The sequence below is a fragment of the Trachemys scripta genome, chromosome 4 (assembly GCF_013100865.1).
Source record: "Trachemys scripta elegans isolate TJP31775 chromosome 4, CAS_Tse_1.0, whole genome shotgun sequence".
In the NCBI taxonomy this organism is placed as follows: Eukaryota; Metazoa; Chordata; order Testudines; family Emydidae; genus Trachemys; species Trachemys scripta.
The window spans coordinates 62,619,560-62,633,387 of record NC_048301.1 but is presented as its reverse complement, the minus strand read 5'-3'; the positions used below and the strand labels follow the sequence as shown (position 1 = coordinate 62,633,387).

At 44.3% G+C, this 13,828-nt stretch overlaps 1 protein-coding gene across 4 annotated transcripts in view; it reads right to left on the bottom strand.

Moving 5' to 3' along the window:
• The window catches only part of GANC (glucosidase alpha, neutral C), a 44,925-nt gene extending 31,400 nt beyond the window's left edge, over positions 1 to 13,525 (bottom strand). For 3 of the 4 annotated variants that reach the window (XR_004645547.1, XM_034769198.1, XM_034769199.1), the window contains exons 1-6: positions 13,394 to 13,525; positions 7,209 to 7,271; positions 5,614 to 5,722; positions 3,775 to 3,902; positions 3,001 to 3,183; positions 1,075 to 1,123 (exon numbers count right to left, since the gene is read on the bottom strand). Coding sequence is in view for 3 of the 4 variants with exons in the window: in XM_034769198.1 (XP_034625089.1) it covers positions 1,075 to 1,123; positions 3,001 to 3,183; positions 3,775 to 3,902; positions 5,614 to 5,722; positions 7,209 to 7,271; positions 13,394 to 13,422 (561 nt within the window). In the remaining variant the exon portion in view is untranslated. The remainder of the gene's footprint in view (positions 1 to 1,074; positions 1,124 to 3,000; positions 3,184 to 3,774; positions 3,903 to 5,613; positions 5,723 to 7,208; positions 7,272 to 13,393) is intronic. The other variant, XM_034769200.1, reaches the window with a different exon arrangement.
• Between the last annotated feature and the right edge of the window lie 303 nt (positions 13,526 to 13,828).

Sequence of the window (13,828 nt, the reverse complement as noted above, 5' to 3'; positions counted from 1 at the left end):
TGCAGGGGCTGAGCAGACAATTAACAGCTCCGGCCCTGGGTCAGGGCGGGGCTGCACACCAATAGTCAGTCAGTGGCCCAGGCCTTGTAGCAGGGGCTGGGTCAGTTTGGGTTAGCCCAGGCCCTAGGTCAGGGCGGGGCAGCAAATCAATAGTCAGTCAGGGGCCCAGGCCCCCTTGGACAAGGAGGAGGAGAGACTGCCACCCGGCGCGGGGTGGCAGGGGGGAACACAGGCCCACCCACTCCACTGTGTTCCAGCCCGGGGCCCTATCTGCAGCAGTCCGTCTGCCGCGCAGTCAGTGGGGATCCTGACCGCAACACACTGACATGGGTTCAGGGTCTGCTATCCCCGGGCCACTTCCCATCTCCTCCTCCATGGGTACCTGCTCCTCCTGAGTTCCGTCTGCTGGGTCACAGATTATGGGCTCCTCCGGGCCCCGAGCACCAGGTAGGTGTGTCGCTCCCTCTGGGCCCTCGGCGGGGGGAAGCTCAAACCGCTCCTCAGGATACCGGGCTCTCGGCAGGCTCGGCCAGTCCTCCTCAGGGTACCGGGCCCTCGGCAGGCTCAGGTCCGCGGGAGCTCGGGCACCAGCGTCTGTCCTCTCCCGCTGCCGGCCAGCTACTGAGCGCTGGGGCCTGGCCTTTATACTTCCTGTCCCGCCCCTTGACTTCCGGGGGGCGGGGACAGGCCGCAGTGGCTCCGCCCACTCTGGCGGCTTTTCTGGCTCATCACTTCCTGGGGCGCCTGGAAGCCAGGCCGCCCCGCTACACACAGCCTACTCAGAAAAAGATGTGTGTCTTTATCCACTGCCAATACTAAGTCTCTCTTCAAAGAGAATCCTGCAACAGTACCAGGGATGTATGTGCCTGAGAATATGCCTCTGGCCTATTTAACACAGGTGAAATGTGGGTCTCAGGCTCCTGGCAAGTTGCCAGTGTGGCCTCAGTTTGGCTGTTTGGAAACCCCTGCCATAACACTAGCCCATGCCATACAAACACAGAGTTTGTAATCATGACAATTGATCCATCCTTCCCACAGGGTACTAATGCCAGAATCAAACCAAGCTTGGGTTACCTGAGAGGAGCCAATTGATGTGTCCTCTTTCTTTTGTGCTGTAGTTTTGCTAATGAAAACAAATGAGCAGAAATAACCAGTTAATTGAGAGGATTTCAGATAGAAAACTTTAAAAACTACACCACCTCCTACACTATCTGGAACTTTCAGCTTTCGACTTTTCTGAAAAGCAATCGTGTATTGAGATCTGTAGTTGACAAGTGATTTTGGTATTTAATTTCTTACAGTGATCTTCTTTCCAAACCAGATCTAGTTTGGGTTATTCTGTTCAACTGGTTCCTGGGGTTTCTACAGTCACTTCTAATAATGTCAGCATTTTCCCCTCTTTATCCCCACAGAGAAGCTTTTCAGACTAGATATTTGTGTGTGTTCTGTCATGCAGAGGGCTCTCTGTCAATTACAAGTATTTTTTTAAAGTAATTATTTTCCCTAGGGTAGAGTTACCTACCACGTTGCTTTCTCAGCTCTGCGGAATGTCCCCACATTCCCAACTCCCCTACTTTATGACCCCTCATTCTTCCAGTATTTTGCAACAGGGCTGGAGTGCTAAATATTGCAGCTATATGATGAATGATGCCTTCATAAAGAGCAGGTTCAGCTATAATGAGGATAAGTAGATAAAATTAAGGTCCTGATCAAATGAGATAGTGGGCACCCTCAAATCCCCAGAAAAGTCAAGGGGAATTAAGGGTGCTCAGCATCTTATAGAATTGGCCCATAAATAGGATAAAGAGGCAGAATGAATGGGTTCAAACAGCTTTAAGTTAAACTGGTCCAGAATCCCTTCATCAAAGATTCAAGGAGATGAAAGCCCCTTTGGCAAATGATCTTGTTGCGTGGCTCTCAACCTTTCCAGACTACTGTACCCTGTTCAGGAGTCTGATTTGTCTTGTATACCCCCAGGTTACACCTCACTTAAAAACTACTTGCTTACAAAATGAGATATAAAAATTCAAAAGTGTCACCGCACACTATGACTGAAAAATTTCTCACTTTCTCATTTTTACTGTATAATTATAAAATAAATCAATTGGAATATAAATTTTGTACTTACATTTCAGTGTATATATGTAGCAAAGGTGGCCAAACTTACTAACCCTCTGAGCCGAATACGACAATCTTCAAAAGACTGACAGCCGGGCCGGGCCTGCTGGGGCTCGGGGCTTCTGCCCTGTGGCGGGGTGGTGGGACTCGGGGCTTCTGCCCTGCGGGATTGGGGGGGTCTCGGGGCTTCAGCCCCACAACAGGTGCCTCCTGCGGGGCTGAAGCCCCAAGAGCCCCCTCCCTGCTGGGCAGAAGCCCCGAGCCTCACCACAGGTCAGACGCGCCAAACTTCCCCCAAACAGTCTGGTAGGTGAAGAATGGGCGGGGGGAGGTTGTCGGGGGCTCCAAGAACCGTACTTTTACGCAGAGCCGCAGTTTGGCCACCCCTGGTATATAGAGCAGTATAAACAAGTCATTGTCTGTATGAAATTTTAGTTTGTACTGATTTCGCAAGTGCTTTTCATGTAGCCTGTAATAAAACTAGGCAAATATCAAGATCAGCTGATGTACCCCCGGAAGATCTTTACGTACCCCCAAGGGTACACATACCCCTGGTTGAGAACCACTGCTCTAGTTGAGTGAGCAAAGGGAGAACCCAGGCTTCAATATTTGGGGTGCCCTCAATCAGTGAGAGGATGGATGTGTCCTCACAGGATCAAATTCTGTCCTGACTTCAGTGGGGTCTCGCAGGGAGTAAGTCAGAGCAGAGTCTGTCCTTAGTTGTTGTGCTGGTACTTTTCTGAATGTCAGAGCCAAGAGTATTGCATGTAGATAGTAGCATTACAAATGGTGGCACTGCATATTTTTGCTGATCTGAATTCTTGTTGGTTTATTTTCAGCAGCATCACAAACACTGCACTGTGGGATATGGAGATTTCACACCTGTTTTGGGGTGGCGGTTGTAGATGCTCAAAGTACAACAGGCCATTGGTGTTCACGCTCAGTACGGTCTCACCCTTGGACTCTAGTTCTATCTTGAATGGATTTGCTGTGATATGAAGCTTGCGGTCCTCACTGGCACATGTCAGTACCAGAATACCTGCCTCCTTCTGGGCTATAGAGAGCCTGGCAAATAAAAAAAAAAAAAAAAGGGGGGGGGGGGAAAGGATTTCCATAGGTTTTAGATAATTGTAGATAAACAAAAAATTAGACAAATTAGACAAAAGATAATTTAAGGATAATTGTGTAACATAAAGCCAAATCTTGAAACTGCTATTGAAGCAAAACTCCATTCTCTTAAATAACTGTGGGTTCTGAATAAGCACTAAGGACTCCTGGATCTGGCCCACAGACTGAACAGTGCAATAGCTGGCTACAAAGTTTCCTTCAACATTCTCAATAGTTTTTATTTTCTCAATACAACTAGACTACACATTAGGTCAAAATGATGCATACTAAGGTCTCTAGCCCACTTTCTGGCTGGCTCATATAGTTACAGGTTTCACATATGAGGCTATATCATCTTTCTCAATGTGCAACATTTATCCTTAGGCACAAATTCACCTTCATAAGCCAATTGCTTTTTTTCTATTCCTATAACTTCCTGATATTCATGAGGGTAAATACAATTGTACTCAAATGAGAGGGACGAGAACACACAGTTGAGGGGAACGGGGTATAAGCAATTAAGAGACTATATCATCTTCCAGAGCTTACCTCTGAGTGGTAGGTTCTTTTATGAGAACATCAGGGACTTCATACCTTGATTTGAGAGGAGATACCTCATTAATTTTAAGCCTGAAAATGTTGCCTTCTATTGCATAAATTTCCACTAGGAGAGGAACCTGGGAATAAACAAACAGGTACATTAGCAGCTAGTGCTACACTGTGATAAAGGCATCGATTTATATTTTGATTCAGAAATTCTGGATCTCATATCATCAGACATTTATTTTTTGAAAAAAATCTATGTCTGCCTTCTGATCCAGCATAGTTTAGTAGGCCCAAAACTGCACACAGTCACTATGCATTTGAATTTTCACCAGATAGGTCTATTTCACTGTTTTTAAGAAACAAATTTTCTTAGTTTGTAAGTGAAACTGGACTGAATTTTTTACAAACAGCCAAGCCGGAGGCTTTGTTTAGCATTTTGCAGGAAATTGCCACTACTGTCTCCACCAATACCAACAACAGCCAGAGCACTAGTGTCAGGGCCGGCTCCAGAGTTTTGGCCGCCCCAAGCAGCCAAAAAAAAAAAAAAAAAAAAAAAAAAAAAGCCGCAATCGCGATCTGCGGCAGCAATTCGGTGGAAGGTCCTTCACTCCGAGCGGGAGTGAGGGACCGTCTGCCGAATTGCCGCCGAATAGCTGGATCGGCCGCCCCTCTCCGGAGTGGCCATCCCAAGCACCTGCTTGCCAAGCTGCTGCCTGGAGCTGGCCCTGACTAGTGTCGACAAGGCTCGAGGCTCAGTCGTTGAGAACTGCTGTGGTAGGGTTAGGTGGCATGGTGTTAAAAATGTCAATGCCCTATCTACAGTAGTACTCCCAGTGGTGCTTACACTATTAGAGCTGCACAGTGGGAAATTAAAAAAAAAAAAGGTTGTAGAATTACCTACCCAGTAGGTCTATAACTGGTCTTTGTAAACTTGGTAATTCAGAGGTATGTAAAGTGGAGTGTAAGCCACATAACTCTATCTCACCCCAAATAACTCCTTTTTTTCCCCACCGTGTAGTGTCTGCTACATGCAGGAACATTGAAGATCTTCACAGTGGCATTCCTCCTCCCCTCCCTTCCCCCCCTTTTCTAGGATGGAGGAACGTCACTGTCATTCCTTCTATCAGACTGTAGGGATTCTTGTAAGGCAGTTCCTCACCCTAACAGCTTACAATGCTAACTTAATAGACTGGACTTATGCTCCTATTAGTGTGAGAGGCTGAATTTGGCTGATCCTGGATCTTTTGTATAGGAAATCACTAGAACCATGAGATAGCAATTGTCTTTGCTCATTTAACTTCCTTATTTGTAAAATTTTGAGAAGGAAAACTTTCCAGACAAAATGTTATAGGATGCAAGATTATTATTTTGAAAACTACAGGAGTTTTCATTATAGCTAAAGTTTTTCAATTGGCATGCACTACAACACACAAAGGAAATCACCTTGCTCTCATTCCATTTGGGCAGACTTGAATTTGTTATTTTGGAATGGGGGAGAAAGCCCTAAATCTAAAAAACCTTTTTCAGGTAAAAAAGACGTCTGTTTAGGTTTTTTGTATTGTCACTGAAACTAAAAAAAAAAAAATATATATATTTTATTTCTTTAAATGAGCCTCTCTTTATATTCATATAAATTATCTGTAAAATAAAGGACATCTTTGTGATGATAATATTTTGCATTATATCACAGAACTACCTACATCCAAGGATCTCAAATGACTTTACAAATGTGGGCAAATATTATCAGTCTCATTTTAAAGAGAGTCAGTAGAGAAAGGACTCAGTTTCCCAATTCACAGTCTCATCTTTTACCATTGCCTCCCTTAGTGTGCGAGATCTTACCTTATTCTTCTCATTAATTATTTGGAGTTTGACACTATCATTGCATAATGTAACTGAATTCAACAATGCTTGATACAAGGACTTCCCAGGATGCAGAAGTTTCTGACGCCTGCAAAGACAGAATTGTTGTTGGCGTCTATAAATGTCATGGTTTACATGATGTTAGGGAATACTACGTTAAATAGGAATTGTTTACTGAGTAGGATAACTCTCTCTTGCATTTTTCATATACTGGCTATTTTTCATTATGTTAAGACATTATTATTAATTATTTATAGCACCTGGAAGCCCTGACCAGGACTAGGTTCGGGCTGTGTCAGGTGCCATACAAAGATAAATAAAGACATGGTTCCTGTCCTGAAAAGTTTATAAAATATATCATGTGTATGAGTTACAAAAGGGAGTTTTTTGAGTTCATAATCACTAAAAATATCAGTACAACTGTTTTTGCAATAATAGGGTTAACCCAAGTGCCCTGGCCAAATTCCAAGTTAGGCAATCATATTCTGCCTCCTTAACTTCCTCCTGAAGACAGTTTAAAATGGATAACGTTTACTTCACTTTCTGTCATATTCCTGGCTTCAGATACCCTGGTAAATAGCTACTGCATTGCACTGGTGGGTGAAGCAATTCCCTTGTGTGTATGTATGCATGATTTATCTGTATTTTGTATAGATTAGAATACTATGGAGAAATATAGACTCATTTAAAAATGGTGTCTTTAAAAGCATGACCAAGAGGGGACCTAACATAAAAACTACTAATCAAGAAAAGCTATCCTGCTGTGCATAATTAGGCCTTTAGGATGGAATTTGCTGCAGAAGAGAAACAAACATGTAAGATTAAAACCTTAGTCAGATGTGTAATTGACTAATTGGTACAACTGCTTTTCTCCACATAAAATCAGATAATAGTTGGAAAATGTATTCCAGGTAGATATAGGAGAAGGGACTGTTTATATTTGGAGTAATTTCATCAGAATAATAGGGCATGGAGTTCAGGTTTGATGTTAAACTATGGCTATAGTTCAGGTTCAGCACCACTGAAATCCTCTGAGTTAGTCTTATAAAACTTTGGCCCCAAGGGGCAGAAATCTCAGGAGAACAATTGATCTCTGTGAGATTTCTGCCATTTTGGGCCACAGAAGAACAATAACCAGAAAACAATCTCCTACAGTCTTATCCAAATGTAAATAGTATAGGTGCTTGTTAAGACATAGAGATTCAAATTCAGATTTTTCTGGAATTTTGGGGGAGGACGAGATGCTGCTGCATTTGAGATTTCAGTCGGACCCCATTTCTATTTAGAATATACTAATTATTTCCAAAAATGGTATTGCTGTTGAGTGGAAAGTTCTCCTTTAAAGTCATATTCATTCTCAAACTCTGTGTATTCTTTGGTTGCTTTAAACTAAGGTATGGTTATGAACTGTAATTTATTTTTTGTTTTAACTTTAATATTGTTGGCTTAAAAAAAACCAACAACGCCACCTCCCTTATTTAGAATCCTTGTTATAGATGTCCATGTAATATAATGAAATAAATCAATCATGCTGTGTGTGAAAAATACCCTTAGGTTGGAGCCCACATCCTTACCTGTAGAAAGCAATGTGGTTGCAGTTCTTAAAGTTGCTTTTGTCCACAGCCTCATCTTGAACACTAAAGAAAACAGATCGTTTAAGAAGTCTGTTTTCTAAACACCTGCTAAATGATCATATATTGACAGCCCCTGCACAAGAGCAGGGGGGATTAAAGAAATTGCTTACAGTTTACATAGCACTGAAATGCAAAGAGTATTGGAACTGAACCATTTTGAGCTTTCGTACCGAAATAAATGAATTATTCTTATGATTTTGAGTACTAAATGATTTCCATTTAATACCTTGATATTTAGACAAAAATCATTAAATCAGTGACTAAAAGAGCTGACTATTAGCACAAATAACTACTTGGGGGTTCTGCAATTTGAGGTGAGTTGTCCTACAGCAGTCTCAGTGACTCAGTTAATGGTCTACTTCTAGAGGTGGGAATGGAGAGGGAGAAACTCAGAAATGCCTTCTCTTGCCTCCCCTACAGCTGGCAGGGTGAGGGGAGTGCTGGCTATGCCTGTTGTAGAATTTATTACATCTCTTCTGCTCAGCCATTGTGTGCTTCCCCATTATCTCCGGAAGTAATTGTTCTTCCCAAAGGCATAGTGGGTCTGAACCTAGTAGGTACTGAGCACATACAACTCTCACTCATAGATGATCAACCCTTTTAAGAACAGGCCAAAAGTTCCCAGATAACACAACTTGGGTTGTGAGAGTCAGCCCTCTAAAGTATCATAGCTGAGCCCAAAGAATTCAGAAAAATAGATGCTAGTAATTAAGTACTGTGCTTTAATTAATGGCTAATTAATAACTAAATACTTATGTTATCCAGAGGAAAATAAGGCCAGTAGTTCTGACCATTCTAAAAACATAAGTGCCTTACATCTTCCAACAGATTTTGATCTCATTTGTTGTCAATATGTAATACCTGCCACTTATAAAACATACATTCAACAAATTCAGCTAGTTGTGGGGGAGGGATAGCTCAGTGGTTTGAGTATTGGCCTACTAAGCCCAGGGTTATGAGCTCAATCCTTGAGGGAATCACTGAGGGATCTGAGGCAAAATCAGTAGTTGGTCCTGCTAGTGAAGGCAGGGGGCTGGACTCAATGACCTTTCAGGCTCCCTTCCAGTTCTATGAGATTGGTATATCTCCATATATTTATTTATATTTTATTTCTGAAAAATGTCAGCTCAATGCATAGCAGTGGTCAAAAAGACTAACAGAATCCTAGGAGATATTAGGAAAGGGATAGAAAATAAGACAGAAAATATCATAATGTTTAGGGTTACTTAACTTAAAAAAGAGACAATTAAGGGGGAATATGACCAAGGTCTATGAATAGTGTGGAAAAAAGTAGAGTTATTTTCCTTTTCCACAGTATAAAAATCAGGGGTCACCTGGCAAAAAAAGTAGGCAGCAGGTTTAATACAAATAGGAGGAAGTATTTTTTCATGCAATGCACAATTAACCTGTGGAACTCATTGCCATATGATGTTGTGATGGCCAAAAGTATAATTGGGTTCAAAAAATAATTAGATTAATTCAAGGATCATAGGTCCATCAATGGCTATTAGCCAAGATGGTCAGGGATGCAACCACATACTCGAGATGAGCCTATACCTCTGACTGCCAGAAGCTGGGAGGGGAAAACAGGGATGAATCACTTCAACTGCCCTGTTTTGTACACTCCCCTGGAAACTCAAGCAATAGCCACTGCTAGAGACAGGATACTAGGCTAAATGGACCATTGGTCTGACTCAGGATGGCCGTGCTTATACATGCAACATATAAAATTGCAGATAGATGCAATATATGCAACTATGGCCTGATCATAAACAATATTATAGTCAATACATGGATTCATACATTGTAAATCAGAGGGGACCATTATGATCAAGTCTGACCTACTACATAATATAGGCCAGAGAACTACAAGTGATTCCTGAATCAAGCCCTAACTGCTGGTTGAAATAAACAAATACAATGGCAAATGTATTAATTAATCTGTATCTTTATAGATAGAATTGACAGTGACTCCTGTATTTAGGCTGCTTAAAATGTTTCATTATGAAAGGTTTTTTTGACCTTTTTTTGAGAGGTTTGAATACGTCCATTTTTTGCAGTAGTTTTTGGATTTCCACAGGGAGAGAAACCTCGGGGTAGAGAAGTGTTTTTTCTTTGTCCCATTATGATTGGGTGTATTAACGCCGTACCGGCCCAGCAGGGATTAACCACTCACTGGGGGCTCAAGAGGCCACGCTTCCTCACCCTTGCTGGGCATGCTCCAGCTGGTCGTAGGGTATAAAAGGAAGCAGCTCAGCTCAGTATGGCCTGCCTGAGGAGGTGAGTGGATGCAGGCCGTGAGCGCCTGCTGGGAAGTCCCCAGACTGCAGAGGCTGAACACACTAAGTCCACTGCAGGACCCCAATCAACTGGAGACAGGTGGCTACTGCCCCTGGGGGAATTGCTGGAGCTAGAATCCAGGGTAGGAAGTGGCCCAGGGAATCTGTTTGTTGAGATAGGAGTCTGAATCTGAAATCAGGACTACTGGTTCTACAGGGCCCTGGGTCGGACTCGGCAGAGTAGGGTGGGCCTGGGTCCCCCTACCCTTTCCAGCACCTACTATGGGTTATGGCAGCTGCCTGAGGGATTAAGCGCTATTGCCAGATACACTTAATACAGGGTGCTAGTACCTGAGACAATGGCCCTGGACAACTGACTTTGGCTGCTAGGCTTTGCCTCCCAGAAGGTGAAGGGCTGCAGTCTCTGAGAGAGGGCAAGGGCCCTCCCTCCTCTAGGGTCTGATGCTCCATGACAGCCATGAAATATTCAGGCTTTGCTGAGATATAAACTTTAGAAAATCACCATTTCTCTTCTCTTGCTCTCATTCCTCAGGAAAATTCTGGCAGCATGTCAAAATAACACAAACATTCTAAAGTGCCAGGCTCACGCCACCACCAAAGCAGTTGGGGCAGCACATACTGTACTGGGAATTAAATCTCTAGGATCTGCCTCAGCAGCTGTAGTAGGGGTGTGGGGAAAGAGCTTGGCCTAGGATCCCCCCATTCACACCCCCTGCAGACTCAGCAAATGGCCCGAACAGTCCAGCTTCCCCACCTCTGGAGCTGGGGGTGGCAGAAAAACTAGCTGCTCTTCTTCCAAACACTTCCAGGCCTGGCAGGTGGTTCAAGCAGCCCATCTCCTTTCTGCCAAGAAGTCATCTTCTGCTGCCAGCTATTGTAGGACTAGATTCACAAAGGGATTCCGGGATGTAACTGCTTCTTTGGGTGCCTAAATCCAAAATTTAGGCACCACTGACCACCAAGCAGCTGCCACCTAAACCTGTAGGGGCCTATATTTTTGCTTGTGGGCATACACAAAACTGCCTGTGTCCTGACACAGCAGAGCTGCTCAGCACCCTAGCTCACACCTAAACCCCAGCAGGCTTCTCAAACTAGACTTTCCCCACTTATCTCCCTGTGGAGCCAGATCCAGTAGGCATGCTCAGAGCACTCTTAACCAGGGCCGGCTCCAGCATTTCTGCTGCCCTAAGCAAAAAAAAAAAAAAAAAAAAAAAGCCGCGGCAGGTCCTTCGCTCCTAGAAGGAGTGAGGGACCTGCCGTCCCAGAATTGCCACAGGTGCCGCCCCTCTCCCTTAGCCGCCCCAAGCACCTGCTTGTTAAGCTGGTGCCTGGAGCCGGCCCTGCTCTTAATCCCACAAATGAAAGCTGGGATGAGCAGGTCAGGAATTTTTCAGGCTAGTGGATGTGTTTGTATACCCTGTGGTTAGGGCACCCATCTAGAATGTAGAAGACCCAGGTTTGAATCCTCCTTCTGCCTGTTTTAGAGCACAGACTTGAATCCAAGTTTCCTATATTCCAGGTGAATGATCTATTGGCTATAACTGGTTGAGGGTTGGTCTCTGTCCCCCATGAGAAAGGGCTTCTGTGCCTATCTCCAGGAGAAGGCTCACAGATGTGAATCCTCAGTGGCAGTAGGCTCCTTCCTCTGCCCCACTAGTTGGGTACCAAAGGCCTAGATCTGTGGGAGGTTGATGCTTAAGTCCCTTTATGGACATGGGTCCTTAGCCCCCCTGCTTTCCTCTGTGTGTTACTGCTGGATAGCTTTGGTGACTCCTTGCTGGCTTCTGTAAATCCCCTTCTTAGGTGCCTAACTGTGCCCCCAGAAGGCATGGGCACCTAAGTGGGCCTGGCCCAGTAAATTCCATTGGGAGGCAGATCCCTAGGAGCTGGAACATCTAAGTCCCCTTTGATAGTCTAGCCCTTAGTTCTTTAGCTCAAGTGGTAGAAGTCTATACTGATTTGTTCTGGTTCAAACCCTGATGTCCATGCATGAGGGAAAGATTCTTCCAGCTTGCAAGGGCTCCTGCCTCTTGGGTCAGGGCGCTCCCTTCGGGAGGTGTGTGGAGGAGTCAGTAGGTCAGCTGCATTTTGTCGGGGAGGTCTGACTTGTGGTCGTGGCACTGCCCACTCTGTACTTCCAATCTCCAATGGAGGACCCAGCACTCAGCCTATCAGCTGGTAGCCTGGGCCCCTGGATAGAATAGGGTTCAGGCCTCCTGAGTGCAGGCTGAGTATGGCCCACAGCCTCCTGGCTGGAGCAAGCAACAAGAGTCTGGGCTTGAACAAGCAAATAATCTATAGTCCTTGGCCTCCTGGTGGAGGAAATCAACAACAATCTGGGGCAGGCTTCCTGGCCTAAAGTAAGGACGCAGCAAGCCCACATGGGGGCCAGTCACTGGGGGGGGGGGGCAGTTGGGAGACCTGTATGCATCCTGCTCCACCAAGTCCCAGCCCAGTGCCCTAGCCATGGCAGGTGATCACACCACGGTGTCAGCAAGGGAACATAAAATCACTGCATCATGTCCTGGCAGCACAACTGTACCCAGGTCTGGTTTCCCTGTGCTACTTGCCACCCACTTCTGCTGACGCTGCTCTGTCACTGCCAGACTCCAGCTCACAGCCCTTCCTCTGGTATCTCCCCAATGTCTTCCATCTCCTGGGACTGTAGGATGCCAGTCTACTGAGGGTTCAGCACTCCAGTAAGGAATCTGCCTGTAACTGAGCTGCAGGGCCCTACTCTACTTCCTGCTTTGCCCCTGCACTTCCTGCAAGGGAGGTGGGGTTGGGTTAGCTGTGCCCACCAGGAAGAGTATAAGGCAGTGGTTCTCAAACTTTTGTATTGGTGACCCCTTTCACACAGCAAGCCTCTGAGTCTGACTCCCTCCATATTAATTAAATACACCATTTTTAAAATATTAAACGCTATTATAAATGCTGGCAGCAAAGCGAGCTTTGGGGGTGGAGGATGATAGCTTGAGACCCCCCACAGAATAACCTTGTGACCCCTTTATGGGTCAAGAACCCCACTTTGAGAGCCCCTGTAAGGGTTCCTCCCTCTTAGGACTAGAGGGAGGCCAGTCTGTCTCACTGCACAGCTGCACATAACAAAATTTGTTTTTACCTTTTTCCTTAAAAAAAACAAAACAAAAAAAAACACCTAGGAAATTACATACAAAATACCTATGTTAAAAGAATGTTCTTTAGGTTGCAAATTCAAGCACTCAAAAGTTTGGACAACAACCCAACTCTTAAAATTAACCACCTAGAGATGCACATGCCTAAACTGAATAACTGCACAATCTGATTGCTGTCACTCTTGACCTTTTCCACCCCATCCACTTCTCATTCTTTGTAATGTGACGAAATGGGGTATCATATAAAATTGGATTATAAACTACTGGGGCAAGGGCTGTACCATTCTGTGTGTCAATTCCATGAAAGTAGACCGATTTGGTCACCAAACATACTTTATACATATTCAATATATTTAGACATCAACATAGAAAAAGGTAGGTTTTTACAAATCTGAGTGTCAAGTTATTTCTCATTATGTTGTTTTCTAATAATGTTTGCCTGCTATTTTCAGTGCCTTCTCAATATTATTCTGTAAATATTTGACCCATAACTTTTCTTATTGTATGTTAAAGGAACGATGTCCTCAAATGATGACAGCCGTTAAGTCTGCAAAGTAAAATTGAAAATGAGGAAAGAGTGTGCTGGAAGAAAAAGTGCCTTTCTCTCCCCTCCCTCCCTTCCTCCCCAGGCAAGCACTATCCTGTCAGCTCAGATGTGTAGGTAGCAATTGCACAATTATTTGTGTTTTACCTGCTTTCTTCTTCCTTAGCTGGTTCCATTAAACTCAGTGTTTTTTGAACTACAGTGCTCTGATCTGATCTCTGTCTGTCGGTAAATGTCTCCTCACCTTCACTACTGATCCTGCAGTACCAATCACAGAGGGAAGCCTTCAGCCAATGACAACCTTTGACTCCACAGTCTCTGAAAGGATTCTGGGAAATTGAGTTCTTCTTTAGTCAGCAGTTCATCTGAATGCCAATTTGCTTGTAAAGATTAACTGCAAATGACAGTATGGCGTGACATGTTTATTAGTGTGGTACCCAGAGAACTGCTATCAGGGATGGGATCGAGAAGGTATTTAGAAAACAAACAGCTGGCAAACATCTACAAGCCTGCATTTTTTATTTAAGTGCTGGCAGCATCACCAGACTTGCAGCTGACAATCCTATGGGCAAACCCACAATT